The 18994-nt window shown below is 30.4% G+C and overlaps 1 protein-coding gene and 1 long non-coding RNA gene across 3 annotated transcripts; both read left to right on the top strand.

Moving 5' to 3' along the window:
- LOC107629591 lies at positions 1754-5297 on the top strand. Of its 2 annotated transcripts, none has more exons than XM_016332409.2 (5): positions 1754-2248; positions 3573-3869; positions 4156-4383; positions 4495-4623; positions 4791-5297. In XM_016332409.2, exons 1-5 carry the CDS (start codon positions 1997-1999, stop codon positions 5010-5012), a joined length of 1128 nt encoding a protein of 375 aa, XP_016187895.1. In that variant the 5' UTR covers positions 1754-1996; the 3' UTR covers positions 5013-5297. The 2 variants fall into 2 exon arrangements, with proteins under 2 accessions (XP_016187895.1, XP_016187896.1); XM_016332410.2 differs by lacking the exon at positions 1754-2248 and adding an exon at positions 3061-3364.
- LOC107634181 lies at positions 10210-12320 on the top strand. The gene is made up of 2 exons (XR_001618785.2): positions 10210-10641; positions 11893-12320. It is a non-coding gene; the product is annotated as an uncharacterized LOC107634181 (long non-coding RNA).

The following is an 18994-nucleotide window of genomic DNA, read 5'->3' as shown; positions in this document are numbered from 1 at the left end:
TTTTAAAATTAACTCAAAACTAATTTTTTAAAAATAATTGAATCTTGATTCTAACTTTTAATTATAACATTAGTATTCTTTTCAAATTATATGTAATAAATATTTGAAAGAAGAGAAATGAAAATATAGATTAAAAAGATAAGCGGTAAAAATTTAAAACTAAATAAAAAACTAAAAAATTATGTATATAATAACAATAATAATAATAATATTTTTATTTAAATTATATTATTTTATTAATTTTGTTTTCTGTAGAAGAAAAATATAGAAAAATAGAAAAATGAGAGAAAAAAGAGAGAAAGATAAAGATAAAGAATGAGAGTGAGAGTTTGTTAATTTTGGAAAAAAATTTTATTTTAATTGTAATAAAAAATATTATATGATATATTTTGATTTGTCAAATTACTAATATAAAATATAAATTATATATAGAGTAAAAATAGTAGAAAGAATTAGAAAAATGGAGAGAGATAAATGAGAGAATTTAGAAAGGGAGTTTATTAATTTTGAAAAAAATATTTTCGCTCAATTTTAATAAGAGAGTGTCATGTGACACATTTGATTATTAAATTAGATAGTAATATATGATACATAATATCAGGAGCGGAGCTAGATGAAAGATTAGAAGGGGGCAAAAATATTTATATAATAAAATAAGACTAAAATAAAATTTTAAAGGGGGACTAAACTGAAATTTACATATAATTTACATGTAAAAAATTAAAATTAGGAGGCCCCTTGCTACAATGTAGCTCCGCCCCTGCATAATATAGGTATATTTTAATTTTAATTTTAATATTTCAAGTTTAATTTTAATGCAATTAAAGAATGTCATGTTGCACATTTTGATTATCAAATTAGTAATTAGTCATTAATATTAATAATTATATATAAAATAGATAGAATGGTCGAAGGAATGAGAGAGATAGAGAAAGGAAGATGGAGGAGTGGAGAACTCTTTAATTTTGGAGAAAAATATTTGATTTTAATTGTATTGAGGGAGTGACATGTGGCACATTTTGGTTGTAAAATTAGTATGGAGGAGTGAAGAATTTTTTAATTTTAGAAGGAAAGATTTAATTTCAATTATAATGAGAGAGTGACATGTGACACATTTTAGTTGTAAAATTAATAAGAAAGAAATGAGAATTTTTTAATTTTAAAGAAAAAAATTTGATTCTAATTACAATAAAAAAGTGACATATGACATATTTTAGTTGTAAAATTAGAAATATATAATAAATAATAAATTTATATTTCAACTTTTATTTAATCAACTTAATAAATCAATAAAGTAAAATAATAAATTATTAAATACTTATTACTTTAACTGATATTAGTTAACACCAAACATACCAGTGCAGTATACCACTAATTAGATAGTGGATTACCTATTATTAGGCCTTATAAGCTTCTTTCATTTTGACCTAAGTGTCTGCTACTACGTGCTCATACGTATTATGTGTATAGAATAATTACTTTTTGTGGTATAATATTATTATCGAGATGAATAAAATTTATTACTTTTAATTAATATTTAATTAATTTTATATATTAAAATTTAATTTTAAATTTAATAAAAAAATATTAATTAATAAAAAATAAATTTAAGTTATTTTAATTATTTTTTTATTATTTCTCTAACATTATTTATTTGTTTTACCATTTTGTTGTTAGAAATGAAATTGATGATTATCATCATAAATAGAAAAAGGAAGCACAAGCATGAGGCTTCGAGAAGGGAATCCTTAATTGAAACTTGAGATTTGATAGTTGACAGCCACTAGGCACACACATGTATATATAGATATATAGATAGATACAAACACAAAAGAAAACTAAAAAGTGTGTATGTATGTGTGTATGTGATCTCATAGAGAATCCTCAACTCTCTCCCTCACACAAACACACTTTAATAAGATAGTTGGAGTCACGAGAGGAGGAAGCTAAGGAAATTAAAAGGGAGAAAAGAAAAGAAAAGTGAGTCACAGGAATCATGGAGAGAAGAGTGAATAACGGTTCATCAGCAAAGAATGGACAGGTTCTAGACGGTTCCAATATAATGGAGTTGGTTGGGAACGAGGCAGTGTTCAGCAACTTCGTGGACCATAAGTTTCAGGAGCTGGATAGAGACAGAGATGGCAAGCTTTCTGTGAAGGAACTTCAACCTGCTGTTGCTGATATTGGTGCTGCTCTTGGTCTCCCTGCTCAGGGTTCTAACCCTGATTCTGACCACATCTATTCTGAGGTAGGTGTGGTTATTTTTATCTGAAATTAATAGTATTTATTATACAATTATTTTTAACTATTGATTTTGCATGAAATAACCGCAGAGGATTGACATATTTTCTTAACATGAATAAGATTTAGATATTACTAGAGTGAAAAATAAGTTACTACTAATAAGGAGGTCCTTAGTGAAAAGGACTGAGGGCAAGAAAATAAAGGTGCATGTCAAACCGACTAAATAAGAAGATAAGGTGTTTATGTATGTTGACTTTTTCTTGTTTTCTATCTTCAAATTTTAATTTGCTCGTAGCATTCTATTCTTCTCAATTCTGATGTTTTTCAATTTTCACATATGATACTATTTTCAATCTGATGTCATTATCTGCATCAGGTTTGATTCTGTTCCAATGTCTGTTGTTTTTTGTTTATTAGTTGAATGTTATTGTTCCTTTCTTTGTTTTTGTTGTGGCAATACAAGAACTATAATGAACCCATTTCTGCATCTTCTATATGGCAATCTAAATCTCTGTGATTAATGCATCAGATGTTGATGGAGAACCGTACCCTTTTTATTTTTTCAATTATGTGGTTTATTTATATATCATGTATATTGTTTTTATACTTGTGATCCTTTTTGAGACATCACATAAGATTTTCTTTCACCAAGAATTGACTTCTTGCTGGTCCCAAAAACAATATTATTAAAATAGTTATTATTATTATTATATATGGATGAATAAGATAACTTGGTCGGTTCTGTGGGACTCTCTTTTTTGGTTGCAAAGTTGCAATTGATTTCTTTTCTTTGTTACTTCACTTTTTTGTGCCTATCTTCTTATCAACATATATAAGGAAGAATCTGGTTAAGGAACATGCTGGAACTAAAAATATTAGTGTGTCAAAGTGTTGATTATTTGTGCTGTTTAAACTTCAAAATCATACCTCAAAACTAATTAACTACTATGCTTATTAAGAAAATGCTAGAAAGTTTGGAGTTATTAGACTTTCAGAGTTTGTAGTAACAAAAAGTCAACATATGCTTGGAAAGTTTTGCTCCTAGCTGCATTTTGAAGGCAATGTCATATTCTGGGGACAAAAAAAGTTGCTCTTTTTTTGTGGCATGCTTTTAGAAAAAGTAAAATTTCTCACCTAACAAATATAACTATAGTGCTAAAGACAGCAAAAGAATAAATATATAAAGCATAAGATACATTAGTCACAACATATAGCAATATGATTCTAAGGATATTATTGTGACGTGTAAAAGCAATGTACCATATGAATCAGGATTAATGCATATGAGATGTTTGTTTTAATGCTCCAATGGGGTTTTTGTTTCATAGGTGTTGAATGAGTTCACACATGGCAAGCAAGAAAAAGTGAGCAAGAGTGAGTTCAAGGAGGTTCTGTCAGACATTCTGTTGGGTATGGCTGCTGGTTTGAAGAGAGATCCAATTGTGATTCTACGCATTGATGGTGAAGATCTTCTTGAGTTTCTTAATGGCCCAAGTTATGAAGCTGAAATGGCATCCATATTCTCTCAGATTGGTTCCCCTCAAAAATCACTTCGTCACCATATAGTTGAAGCTCTTTCTAAACTCACTGTTGATCAAGGAATTCCTCCTGCTTCAGATTCTTGGGTAATCATCAAATACCAACCTTTGTTACAAACTTTGTTTGCCTTGATCAAGTACATGACCTATATTCTGACGCCGTTCGATTTGTGTAGTCTAAGTTCTTATTTGTTTGTCTGTTAATTATTGACTTCTTAGAACTGAAAATTTTACACACTTATTCTGAGTTCATTTTGTACTTACTGTCCACTGTATTCTGATATCGTTTGATTCATGTAGTCGAAGTCGGTTAATTGTTGACTTACACACAGAGTAATGCCAAGTTCATTTTGTACTTACTGGTTGTGTTTAGGTGTTTAGCAACATTGTGGAACCTGTACTGTTATCTCAAGGTGGACCTGATTGGGATAAGCCTCTTGCTTCTGAAAATCAAGAGACATTTTTGGAGGGGTTTAAGAAAGTTGCATTAAGTGTAGCTGAACGGCTTAAGGAGCAACCTGTCATTGTTGCTCATAGCGAAAACACCTTTGATGGATCTGGTGTTAAGAGACTACTATCCAACAAGTTTGAATTTGACAAGGTTAATTCATTTCTTTATAAATTAGGATCATATTATATATTATATATACTAATTATCTTACTTTTGTTAAAATATTGCATTGAGTTGACCAATCTATAATTGGATATGCAGACTTTGAATTCAGTTGTAGAGAATTTGCCTAAAGATAAGAATGGAAAAATTTCAAAGGAGTATCTACGGCTAGCACTAGATGGAGTGTCTCCATCTGCTGGATTACCACCATTTGGTGCAATTGAAGAGGTATGATCCGAAATAATTTATCGAAGTTGTTTTATATATTTATAACTGTTAGTTCGGACCATGATTTATCCGAATTGACAGGTATTTTAAATCAGAGGGAGTAATATTTTGATCTGTTTCAAAAGTTGGTAGGTGAATTTTGTGACAGTTGATTGTTATATATGCAGATGGATAAGGTTATTGGAGAAGTGTTCAAGATGATGAATGCAGATGATGCAAAGATGGTTAAAGAAGATGAATTCAAGAAACTGTTAACTGAAATACTAGGAAGTATTATGTTGCAGCTTGAGGGAAATCCCATATCAGTTTCTTCCAACTCTGTAGTGCATGAGCCTCTTGGTTCTTCTTCTTCACTTCTCAAGCCATCAACTACTGAAACAGCAGCATAACCTTCTCCCAAGTATATATATATATATATATGACACTTAAAAATTAATAATAATCATATCATAATAATATATAACATATGGAAACTATTAATTAGTAGCATGACTTGTCAAGTTTGTATGTATGTTGTGGGGATATTTATGAATGTGGAAATTTAGAAAATGCCATGGAGATGGAAGAGTTATTACTTATTAGTCATCAATCACTTCCTGGTTTATTTGGGCATGTTGGCTGTTTTATCATCGCATAAAAAAAGAAAAATGAAAATTGCATTTTATTCTGATGTATTTTATTTCATGATATACTAATAAGGTTTTTAATATTTAGTAAAAAAATATTTGTACAACTTATTTTTCTCTATTCATGATCTATTTAATAGAATGATAAGTACACAGCAAATAAAAAAAATGAATGGGTCACTATATTTTTTTTTGGTCAAAATATAGTGATAAGAAGATTATAGGAAAATATAAGACTTCATAATAATATGCTACACAACAAATTTTTAGAATATTAAAATTTGTCTCCTGTTTTATTCTAATCTCGTGCAAGTAGTGTTGAATATCCTTTGGTATGTTCATAGAAAAGGGATGCTCCCATAAAGATGCGTAAAATATCTTTTTGTAAAAAATGATTTAAATTCAATAGATAAGTACATTATAAAGGTGAAATTTGCTTAAAATAACAAATAACTTCTATTTGCTTGTAGTAGTTTGAACAAATAACCTCCTTAAGAGTCTTAGACAATTGATTCCAACTTTTTATACAATGTTATTATTATTATTATTATTATTTTGTTATACAAATACACTCATACACTCATTCACTCATTCACATACACTAATCTAGGCATCTAGCTATCAATGCTAAGATTCGAACCACTTGTGGCTTAGTTGGGCTCACGTTCATCTTCAAACTAAAAGATCATTTGAGACAGTACTCCTAGAGACACTCCTCCTATATTTTCAATACACTCTTCTTTGGAAAATTTATAGACAACCCATAATATGTTCTGCATGACAAGATATGTGCAATCCAAAAATCTCAATGTCCATTCCACAATAACTCACCTTTTAGCAAAACTGGGTCCAAACACTTTGTTGGGCTAAGTCCAATAACTGCAAAGTCCGGTTGCCCAATAAAACATATAGACAGAAACACTGCCAATGCTATTTGCCCCAACAATCATAAAACACACCATAAGTAACCCTAACTCCTTTGACCTTTTCTTATCAAATCTCAAGGTAATACCAATAAATAGCATAAAAAAATGTGTATAAAAATTCCACTAACAATGCAGCTTGTGGTTTTGATATCAACATCATTAATTGCACATCCTCTTGATAAAATGTGTTTCAATTTTGGATCGATGACACGCTTTAATTTAGCAAAATGAAACCAATTATTAAATCGGTGTATTGTGCAATTATATATGTTAATGCACATATTATACTAACAACACCCTTTATACGTGCACTAATTTATGTTAGTGTACAATGTATTGGTTCAATTATTGGTTTCATTATACTAAAATGTGTGATAGATCCAATTTTGGAATAAAAGTATTCACTAGGAAGATCTGCAATTGGTGATTTTGATAAAAAAAAAGGACTAGAATCCAAGCCACTAGTTGCATTGCTAGTGGAACTTTCATGCACATTCTTTGTGCTGTTTATTAACATCACCTTAGGATTTGACCAAAAAAAAAAAAAGATTACCAATAGTGTGCGCTGTGATTGCTGGGATATTGGCATTGGTTGTGTTTGTGTCTATATTTGTTACTGGACAACCAAACTATGCAGGTGTTGGACTGAAAGCAAAGTATTTGGACCCAAATTTACTAAAAGGTGGGTTATTGTGGAACCTTTTTTTGCCTGTATAACATTATGGAATGAGATAGTACGAGGAGTCAATGGAATATTTGTATAATGTGTATAATGGAGGTTTAGGGAGTATTAGAGATATAACCATTAGTGTTACCTTTTCTCATTAGCTGACGCTTCTTGGATGAGTGGTATCATGACATGGTATTAGAGCCTTAGATCCGAAAGGTCAAAAGTTCACTTACAAAGAGTAAAAGTGTTTGAATTTTCTGACTCTCTTATGAAATCCGTATTTTATTCGTACTTAATTGTCCTTCAAACACGATAGATATAATGCTCATAGAATTTGTTTTAATTAATAGTATTGATTTAGTTCATAGTATAGGAAAATTTATTTTTTATAATTAAAATCAACGATTAAAAATTACTGATACACTGATATGACAATACACTTAAAAATCTTCCTATATGATATATAATGTGACCCCTTCTCAATTCTCTCATTTTTATTTCTTTCTTTCTCATCAATTCAGTTACCCTAATAAAAATTCTCACTACCCAACAGTACTGACACCATTCAATTCAATTACATCACAATAAGTCACAATTTTTTCCCTCTTTTTCTTTTCCTTTAAATTTTAATAATTTCACCTTATTTTTTCTTTCTTTTTTGGTACTATTATTCCTTCCTCTTTGAATAAAATAAAAGAAAGAAAGAAACAAAGAATCACTCACACTATAGGCCTATAGCTATACCTAGCTACCCTTAATCAATGTAGTATTAATAATAGGGTGAGAGACTTGTATTGATTAGGGTTTTCTTTCCACCTTTTTTTTATTATTTTTTTTATTCAAACATTGATAAGCTGTTCCTTTTCATTATTCTGAGTATTACAAGTGGTCTTGTTGAAGATGGAGATATTGAAGGTGACACTGTGGCTGAAGTAATTTTCATATTCTTCTTCACATTTAGTTGGTGATACACTTGCCTTAGTCTTTTATCCCCCTTTTCAGTGTTTCTTGGTGAGCTACATTTTTATGTAATAAATTAATGAGATTATATAATTAATTAATTTCAATCTTTGATAAGAAGAAAAAATATATATTGGCATGCATATTTAAAAAAAATTATTTAATATCAGTAATTTTTAGTATTTTTAATTATTATTCTAACATTATAAAATTAGCTAATTCTTTTTATATGAAAAAAAATTATGTGTAATTCATCATTCTGGATTATTGGTGTATTTTTTTTTAATATGGATTAATTTTTTTTTTAATTTTGAATAACAAATCGGACTTTCAGATTTGGAGAAGTAGAAAAATCTGAGGGTCAGATTTCATAGGGTTACAAATCTGAGGGTCAGATTTGTATATTCAAAAAAATTTAAAATAAAAAAAAACTTAAATATGACACCCTCATATTTGTATTTAAAAAAAAAAGGAAAAATTTAAAACTACAAATCTGACCCTTAAATTTGTGGTTATCAACAAAAAAAAAATTAAAACACCACAAATCTGAGGATCAGATATGTGGTATCCATATAAATAAAAAGAGGCCTGCTACACATACAATTCTTTTTGGCTTACAAGTTGGCACAAGCCCAACAAAAAATACGTATTACACTCCCACATTCAAGAGTAAATAAACGCACGTTATTCAACCACTTCCTGTTTTCAAAGCGCGCTACTCACCATGCATTATAAACGACTCTTCTTCTTCTTCCTCCATGAAAACGAGTTTCTTCCCAAATTTGAAGATAATGAAACTTCAGAAATACACCCAAATGATTACAGAAATACACCCAAAGGATTACAGAAATACACCCAAAGGATTTAAGAAATACACCTAAAATTCGTTGAAGTACACCTTATGCATAATTTAGAACTCTTTCTCTTTCTCCTCCTCATCTTCTGCTGTTTCTTCTTCTTCAAAAACGATTTCAGAACTTGATGTCAAAAAACAATGGAAATTGAGAATAACGAAGAAAGAAAACAGAGAGAAAAGTACGTAAATGAAGAAGGAGAAAGAGAAGACAAGAAACGAAAGAAAAGAAGAAGAAGAGGAAGAAGAACGTGCAGCAAGAAGAAGAAGAAGAATGTGCAGTAAAAACGTGCAGTAACGGTTGAAGAAGGAGAAAGAGAAGGCAAGAAACGAAAGAAAAGAAGAAGAAGAAGAAGAAGAAGAAGAGGAAGAAGAACGTGTAGCAAGAAGAAGAAGAAGGTACAGTGAAAACGTGCAGTAATGGTTGAAGAAGGAGAAAGAGAAGGTAAGAAACGAAAGAAAAGAAGAAAAAGAGGAAGATGAAGAAGAACGTGCGCAAGAAGAAGAAGAAGAAGGGGTACTTGTAAAGACTTGTATAAAAAAACGCTTATACGGAAAAAGTTTCTCAAATAAAAAATACACAAACTTTTCACCTTATTTAAAAATACCACCTTCTACCCCTGTATTAAAAATACAAAGCGTATAAAATTTTTCACTTATGAACAGTATAAGAAAGCCTTAATCTATTAGAATTTGTTTCAACTCAGGATATAAGATATTATTATTATTATATAGTAAATAACTAATAATGCTAGTTTCTTTCTGTATTATATATATTTTCTATGGGAGACCACTTTAATAAAAACACTAAAAATGTCTTTTTTAAAGACGTTCACACATGTCATGTTATTATTGGATATTCTTATTAAAATCGGTTAATAATTTATTTTTTATTATAAACCAGAATAAAATCGGTTTATTATAGTAACAATAATAAATCTAATTGTCTGCATTATAATTATTAGACCCGATTTGATCTGATCGAATTATACCATCTAAACCGAATATCTTTAAATTTTTTGATAAAAAGACAATTATATCCCTGACTTTTTATTTTTCGGACATTTAAATCCCTAAAAATTTAAAAATACAATTAAATCCCTAAAAAAAATTGAATTTATTGTTATTGTTATAAAAAAAAATCGGTTTTATTCAAATTTGTTAAAAAATTCAAAAATAACCGATTCATTAATACGTTATACGTCTAACAATAATGCGACACGTAAATGCTTTTACAAAAAGATATTTTACGCATCTTTATGGGAGCATCCCTTTTCTATGAACATACCAAAGGATATTCAATGCTAATTGTACTAGATTAGAGTAAAATGAGAGACAAATATTTAATATTATAAGATTTTGAGTATGTAACATGTTACTATAAAATCTTATATTTCCGTATAATCTTTTTAGGATCCCGCTAGGGAGACAATGAAATATCTATACAATGGCTACAATGGACTTTTTAATTGGGCCCAATTGAATTTAAAACAGAAAATTAACCCTAATCCTAATATGGCTGTTTACTTTAGCACACCACCATACTTTTGTTATTTCTAATTTTTCCCCAAACCCCAATTCCTTTTGTTTCGCCCTTTCTCTTCACCCACTCAAACCCTTCCAATTGGTAGCAGAGAGCCGTGACGGCGCTAGAAACCTGAGCGCCGCAACCTTGCAAGCAAGCGACCTGTTCGCTTCCCTCCAGCACGGCGCCGTCACTGAACATCCGGCATTCGCGTCGAAGATCAGAACAACTGCCGGGCGAGAAGCAAGCAACCCAGCTGCCGGGCTAGAAGCCGTCGATCAGAACAGCCGCGTCGGAGATCTCACCGCCGAACTAAACATCTTCCGAGTATTCCGCGACCGGGACCCGTTCTCTCTGAGCACAGAAGCAGCCCACCTTCGAGAAATAGCCTCCTGCTATTGAACAGGTCACTGGAAAGACATCCAACATCTTGACCGGAAGGATCCTAACCATCCAAGGTAAGTGGGTGAGGTTGTTCAGTTTCTGATTAGTAATCGCGGTTGCATGTTAGATTGTAGATGGATTTTGTTGATGAAATGCGTGATTAACCCACTTTGATTATTGTGCCCTCTTTGTTTTTTATGTTGCTGATCTCTATCATTTTTTCTCTAGTTTCATAATCAATAAAATGGTGTGCCATATACTAGCCTTGTATCTAGAGAATCCAGCAATATAGAATTATTCGTTAGTGTTTTGGAGATTTTGCTTTTCTTTTTTTAATGTTTTGTGAATTGTAAGTGCTTTGTGATGTGAATAGTTGTGGTTAAATGAGGTCTGATCAAGCATTGCCAAACTGACATAATGTGATGGGAGTTTGTTGTGGATTTTGTGTATATATATATATATGTGCGTGTGGAGTTATGGAATGATATATCAGCCCATTGATTTTTGTTGCTCATGATTCATAGGCGGCACTATATACCAGTACTACTACTTCTTGAGAGTCATTATTTAATCATGTGTGGTGTATATGTTTAGTGTATAGTTGCTCCTTCATATTACCTAAACTTATTTCTATGATCATTTTGTCTGCTAGTGGTCTTATTTATCTATCTATTTGTTTATTTATCTTTTCATATTCATTGGACCTGGGTATTAGATAAAATTAATTTGGCTAACCTTATTACTCACTTTGGATGAATAATCATTGTGTGATCTTATTACATGGCAAATTTGGTAGAATTTTTTCTACAGTGTAAATTTAGCATGACAGAACACTGCTAGATGCTGGTATATTAAATTACACGGCTTGCATTATAAATAAAATTGTCTTCTTTTCTGCAATACAAAAAATTATATATGTATTTCTTTTGTGGCTACCTGAAATTAAGTTTTTTATCCGGGAATCTATAAGTATGTTGGTGTGCTTGATATAATTAATGATCAGTCCATGCATAAATTTAACCAGTTTTATCCATATATGCCACTAGACCAAACATTTAGAGAATGTCTACCACTTCAGTTTGCTTGGAATTTAGTTATCTCTGTATCAGGACTTCACATTTATTAGCTCACTCCTTATATACCATGTTCCTAATTCGGTTATCCTTATTACATGGCGACTTTGGTAGAATTTTTTTTTAATGGAATTCTATTAATTGTGGAACTTTCGTAAAATAAAGACTTTCGTAATTCTAATTATTCGTGATGTACAAAAATACCACGGTAATGATTCTTAACACTAAGTTCCCTGATAAATCTACGCACAGGATTCACTCAGTTCATACCGGATGGAGTTGATGCTAGACATAATTTGTGGCTCACACAATGCATTGGTTCATCAGCTTGTTTCATTATTGAGTGAAACGGTTAAACCTGTTCGTCGCAATGCACCACGGAACAAGAAGAAGGACGTTAGTTCACCATACACTGCACCTAGCACACGGTCATTGATTGAACGTGCGGAGGGATTACCGAAGGGGGCAATGCGCAAAGGCAAGAAGAAGTTGCTTACTTAGTATTAGTTGCAATGAATTGAACTACCACATTATACTGAGTTTACCTACTGCTGAGATGATTAGGGATTTGTTTGTCACATTAGAAAGACTTGATTCCAGGACATCTTTTTTTTTCTATAGTACAATGATTTATTGGTTATTTTACCTAAAAATTATCTATGTTTTTTTATATGTTAAAATCCCGGATTTATCAAAGTTGCTTGGTAAAGTTGCCATACTTGTGCATGTTGAGATATGTGACCACTAACCATCCACTAATATAGCTAAATTGAACATCCAATACCTTACTATAATGAACATCCAGTTTATATTTTAGACAATAGTTAGCTAACAAAATGATAAGTAAATAGAGAATAAAGATTTGAGTTGGGATTATAAAATAAAGAGAAAATTATTAACTGATTATTGGATGAAAAATATTAGTTTATATTTTTTTAATTTATTAAGGACTTATTTTTCAACGCATATATTAAAAATTTTGTTAAAAAGAACGAAAGAATTAATCTATCTCAGAAGAAAAATTATCAAAATTTTTATAATATCAAAATCAAAACATAACAACCAAGTGCAGTACACACGAGTATTAACAGGTAACCATCCATGCTTAGAGTAAAAATGAACATCTGATTACCTATGGAAATGAACATCCACATTAGTTCATTATAAATACGTGTAAACAGTGTCTATAATGAACAACTACGTACCAGAAAACTATACAGTGAGGCATGTAGAAATCGGGTACAACTTTATTAAACTATCTCGTGGATTATAGAATAACCACCCAATATACTCGTTATGTTTTAAGTGTACACGAAATAAAAAAAGTAAAAGGGTTCGTTCTATCTAATGGAAAAAGGGTTCTTGCAATTAATAACATATGGACCTTTGCAACAACTGCCTTAGAATCTTTAAACTAACATGAATCCTATAAACACAGAGATGAGAAAATATACACTATCACAACCTCGTCCAACTAATCCTACTTTTTGTTGAAGGAGCTTAACAAAGACATGAAACCACCGGCTTGTTCGGGAACATTCAGGCCAGAAACAGCACAATGGTTTATATCTTGAAATGTGTACGGACGAACCACCTGCCAAAAAAAAAAAGAAAAGAAAAAGTCCAATAGTTATGTTCTATGATAGTACTATACCAAATAAACATAAAAAGTTGAGATTAAGCCAAACATATACTGGGGGTGAATTCTTTTGTTTTCTCCGTCTTGAATTCTTGAACAAAACCCAGTCTTGCACATCTTTATCAAACTTTACACATCTTTATCTCTAAAAAAATCACCGAAAACACATCAACAGCTACAAATCAAACCATGAGAATTATTTTTTTCATTTCATGTATTATTTAATTAAATTCAACCCTTTAGTTGTTTTTTTTTTTCATTCAATGAAAATTATGTAAAATTATTTCTTTTATTTTGGCTATTATTTAAGGGCCTTAATCTATCTTTAGTGGCTTCTTTTTTCACTCCATGAAAAAAATTCTTTTCCTGTATATTCAGATACACACACTCTTTTCTTCAGGTGCAGGAAGAAAAATATTAAAATCTTAACATTATTTATTCCTATAAGCATAAAAAACATTAAAATAATATGCAGGAAGCATATGAGCATATAACGTTACAAATATGCAGTGAGCATATAAGCATATCATTACATGATTAAAACACTCATATAAGCATATCATGGTTAGCATGTTGCAAATACAAATAGCAATTCCTTCAATTCAGTAAACAAGTTCAGTCACTGCATCACACTATTGTTATCTATTTTACATACTTGCATGATCATCATGTAGAGATAATATACACACACTGTAGATAAAAATAAATTAATATAAGCATACCCAAAAATTAGATTATGCTATCCCATCATGCATATAGGCACATAAGTCCATAATAGGATGATTAGCAAATGAAGATGCCATTTAACATGATGACAGCATAAATTCACATACAAAAACACGTAAGAAAATATACTTCCTGGATATAATCATATAACCATAAAATGATTACTTAATTTCAGCTAATCCTCAATGCATATAATCATACTATTAAAAATAAAACAAACATAACTTTAATTGCATCTCAACTCATCGATTACAATTGCATGTTTCAATAAGCATACAATCAAAGAACTCATTTATGGCAGAACTAAACGCGAAATAAACATCCATGGCAGAATTTGAGAATCCTAATTGCTCACCTTGTTCGACTTGTGACCGTGCTCTGCGACATCGGCGGCTAAGTTTTCTTGTTCATTTGATAAATTTTCAGAAACTTCAGAGGCAACACAAACTAACGGTTCAACTATATCAACCTCCATTAATGAATTTCGGCTAGGTGATGTGCATAAAGGAGGACCCTCGCTTGCAGCATGTTCTTCTTGCGATTCTGCCATTCTGAAGGAGTGAACACCGGCTGCGTTGTGTGCAGATGAGAGGGCGGCGCTGTCGATCGTAGATGAGAGGGCGGCTGCGTTGGAAAGCTCCTGCATGGGGCAGCCGTGCTGCGTTGTGTGCAGATGAGAGGGCGGCGCTGTCGATCGTAGATGAGAGGGCGGCTGCGTTGGAAAGATCCTGCATGGGGCAGCCGTGTGATCGTTGATGAGATGACGCAGCGTTTTAACCTAATTAGTTGATTAGAATCTATAATTAATAGTAATACTAAATGGTTTTAAATTTCAAATTAGAAATAATACAAAATTAATTGATAACCCATTATTTAATTTAAATTTCATTTAAACTCCCATTGTATGCATTGTACAATAAATCTATTGTTTCCTCATACTTTTCCATCTTTTTATCACTATATTTTGACTAAAAGATAATAATATAATGACATATTATTTATTTATTTACTGTGTACTCATCATTCTATTAAATAGATCATGTATGTTGTGCTTAGAATTTTTTTTAATTATTATGTGTTTCAAAAAATATTATTTCCACAACAAAAATAAAAAGTAGTGATAATTGAAATCTCAACTTGTGTATTTTGGATCAGTTACCTCAACAATCAACAGTAACCTGTAAGTTGAATGTACTTAAATGAAATGCGTAGTATGTATCATGATAGAAATGCATTACTAAATGTATATTATTCATTTACTAATCGGATGACTGAGTTGCAAATATTAAGCACTTGGTGGATGAAATTTAAGAATATAAAAGGTTGAGCTTTTCCAGCAACAATCTCAATTCAATAGTTGAACTTGCATCATGATTGATTAAAAAGAACGCATTACCTCAAGTCCTCAACCTATAGGAAATTAAAAGTAGTTTACGAATGCTTATAAATTCATAAATAAGATGGAAAATTGGTCTTAGCCTTGGCGCCGAGCCAGATGTGCGTGTTGCCAGGGTCATGGATCTGGGCGGCGTTCATGGCCGTTTCCTAACAGATCTCTTTGGCGTGAATGCTTAACAAATTTATTGCGATTAAGGGGGTCATAATCCAAGTCAAAACCATCTCCGTTCCAACTCTCAAACTCTCATAGGTTCTATCATATCTAGCCACCATAGCCACGAAGCAAACAAGCTAAGCCTCCATAGACGGCACCCTACTAGCAACTGCTACAACAAAAACAAATCTCAAATCAATAATTGTGCTTGAGCTGTCAATCTTTTACCACATATATAATGTCCTAGCTTTAAAATATTAAACATGTGTCTCTCATTTTACGAATTCAATGAAAGGTAATGCCATTTGCTTTGAGAGGAAAACTGCTACACATGTACCTTAATAATGTCTTTTTCTTTTTCTGTGTAATGTAGTCAGAAACAATGTGATGTTCTTAAATTCATCGTCGGTGAGCCTAGCTTAGAAGATATACAATACCCAACATATAATAAGCTTAGCTTATATGAATCTTAATCATATCATAAACTTACTCACCTTAATATATAGCTTCTTATTAGTATCACTGGAACTGTGAAATTATTGCCGTTCATATCATAAGCTTACTCATTACATGCTTCCAGGTTCTTTGTTTACCCTACCCTACTACAATTATTCCCTCCAAATTCTACTCTATCTATATTGGTATCAAAACATCCTTTGATTAGATATCGGTAGCAATATAGGTAGCATTCATTTTAATGTTTGTCTCCTTCTCGCACTCCTTTTTTCTTTCTCTATCTCTTTCTCCATGTGAATTTTCTATTATAATATGTTAGAAAATATAGCTATTACATCAATTTCATACTTTATTAAATCGTATAGCATGAAGATGATGTTGCATGTTGCTCTCTTTAGTTTTAACACATTAACAAGAGAGTAATGTTTACCACTTTACCCACATTTAGTAATAATGTTTATTGCTAGAAAAGAAAAACCAAAATCATGTTGAACAAAATGAACCTTGTGGGAGCCAAATAATACAACCAATAAATGTAGCCCATCATATCCTATTCTATCCCCACATTGTTATACTTTATATATCCATCTTTCAATTCTTTAGGATAATGAATAATTAATGACAACAAGATTAATATTGCTTCTGGACCACTTACTTAGATCTCATCAACAAGATTAATGAGTTGCTCTAATATTAACTTTGGTGATTTATTTTTAAAGAAAATGAGAGATGTTAATAGATTATTTTTAAATCAACTCTACTTGTACGTGATTAGAATAAAATGAGAGACACATGTTTAATATTTCAAAGCTGGGACATCATATATGTGATAAAAAAAATTGATTGCTCAAGGACAATAATTTGATTATTTCTACAATAATGTGAACAGCGAATTAACACACACGTGATAGTGATAATAATAAGAGGAATGCTAGGGGGCCAGCAACTTTTGAGATTTATAGCCATCAAATAGCCATCAATGAAGCTTTTAATGGTGTGAGATTAATGTGAGATTTCATCCAATGGCTCACTCTTCTTTGATGGTTACATGCTGGCCAGAATTTGATAAAATTGCTGGCCCCCTAGACTTTTCCTAATAATAATAAGGCATGCAACTATTGAATTGTGTCTCCATATTTGATCAGTCACCAACAAGTAGATTTGATACTTTATATTCACCAAAACATAACAAAGAATATCATGACATGTGACTTAGGCCAAGGTTGTATTCAAATATTTAGGTCTTCAATAATGCAAAGATCATCAATATTCACCAGTAAATAATATATAAAGAGCGTATTAATTATTTTTTAATTCACACTAATTAAATCATAAAATTTAATTTCGAAAACTATATTAACTATGTCAATTGGCCATTATAATACGATAACATTTAAAAAAGCAGAATTTATATAAATTTTAGCTATTTTTTTTTATTATCAAACATTTTTGTTATTATGGTGATATTTAATTATCACTATACTAAAAGTTGTGAGACAAAAATTCACTTAAATACTAACATGAGTCGCATTATTTTAAAGTAGAGATCTTAATCATTTTTAAATCAAATTGACTTGTCCACCAGTTTTAGAACCAAAAATAAAAATTACATTTAACTATTGTTACGTACTTTAACTTGAGCTTATATTTAATAAATGTCGTTCATATATAGTAGGAGCCTTTAGCTACTTAACAAATTTATTTAAGATTATAAATAGTATAAACAAGTTTAGATTTTTTGAAAAGTGATCGTCACTTCTATAGAATAATTCGCTAGAAATTAGCAAAACGTGATAATTTTATTTCTACAATTGATAAAGTTTTGCTATCCTATAAATATATCATATAGGTATCGAAAAAAATTTATAATGAAAAGATGAATCATCATAATCATCGCAACAGTAAATGTCTACGAAATATCCAAATTTGTCTACCTAGAAACTGAATATCTTATGAATTTTCGGTAATACTAAGAAGAAAAAAAGAATTTATTTTATTTAGCATTTATTAATTATGACAATAATAAATAAATATTAAATAAGACAAATTATAATTCTTTTTTACTAATTTTCTTTTTGGTTATCAAATATTTTCATAAATTTTAGTCTTTTCAAGTTTTCATCCTGAGAGTAGAAGGCCTTTAAATCCTTATATAAGATTAGGGTCCATCTAGTGTACAGATGCATTTTGGTACAGATTTACAGATTTTTGTTTTTATTTGGTTTAAAAGCGTATCACTAAAAGTGTTGCTTAAAGAGAAAGTGTTACCCTTAATCGTTAACTTGGCTCTGATACCAATTTTTACCATTTCTACTATATGATACCAATTTTTTACTAGTCCTTGTAATTTCATTTTTATAGTTTTCAATCTTGTTTTAGTTTATAATATTCTTTTTTGCATGGATTATTGTATATAAAATCTTTTATCTGTTTGTCTTTTTCTTTAATATAATTTCTCAAATCCTCAAAAACTTCTTTTATTTCTACACTTTCTGTTGTTTCTAAATACCTTCTTAATTTTTCGACTTCATTTTCCATTTTTTCTTTCAATAGCTTTAGTTCTTTTAAGTCATAATATGGTTTTCCAGGCATTTATAAATTTTTTAAATTTAATTCCAACTTGTTTATATTTATTCTTATTTCTATCCTTTTTATTATAAGGTCATCAATTTTGATCTGAAGGTTATTTAATTCCCTTTTATACTCTTTTATTTTACTTTTTAATTTTTCCGCCCTTTTTCTTTTTATTTTATTTTCTAGTTTTTCAATCTTTTTATGCTTCATTATTTATTTTAGAATTTCTGCAAATTCTATCATCACTTTTTTCTAGAGATTCTATTAATTTTTCTAATTCTTCAACTTCTCTTTTTAACTTGTCATAGATTATTTTTAGAGCTTTAAATGCTCTTTGATTTATTTCAGAGAACTGCAAATAATTCAAACGATTTTCTCTTTCAAAGAGCTCTTGTTTCTTATCTTGA

Source organism: Arachis ipaensis, chromosome B03 (assembly GCF_000816755.2).
Source record: "Arachis ipaensis cultivar K30076 chromosome B03, Araip1.1, whole genome shotgun sequence".
Taxonomy (NCBI): Eukaryota; Viridiplantae; Streptophyta; class Magnoliopsida; order Fabales; family Fabaceae; genus Arachis; species Arachis ipaensis.
The sequence above is the reverse complement of the archived record's forward strand: the minus strand, read 5'-3'. Positions and strand labels throughout refer to the sequence as shown.

Bases quoted from the DNA above. Each gene is read 5' to 3' on its own strand.
- LOC107629591 (XM_016332409.2), top strand. From the start codon at position 1,997: ATGGAGAGAAGAGTGAATAACGGTTCATCAGCAAAGAATGGACAGGTT. The intron at 2,249-3,572 runs GTAGGTGTGGTT...TTTGTTTCATAG, and splicing joins CTGACCACATCTATTCTGAG to GTGTTGAATGAGTTCACACA. The intron at 3,870-4,155 runs GTAATCATCAAA...GGTTGTGTTTAG, and splicing joins CTCCTGCTTCAGATTCTTGG to GTGTTTAGCAACATTGTGGA.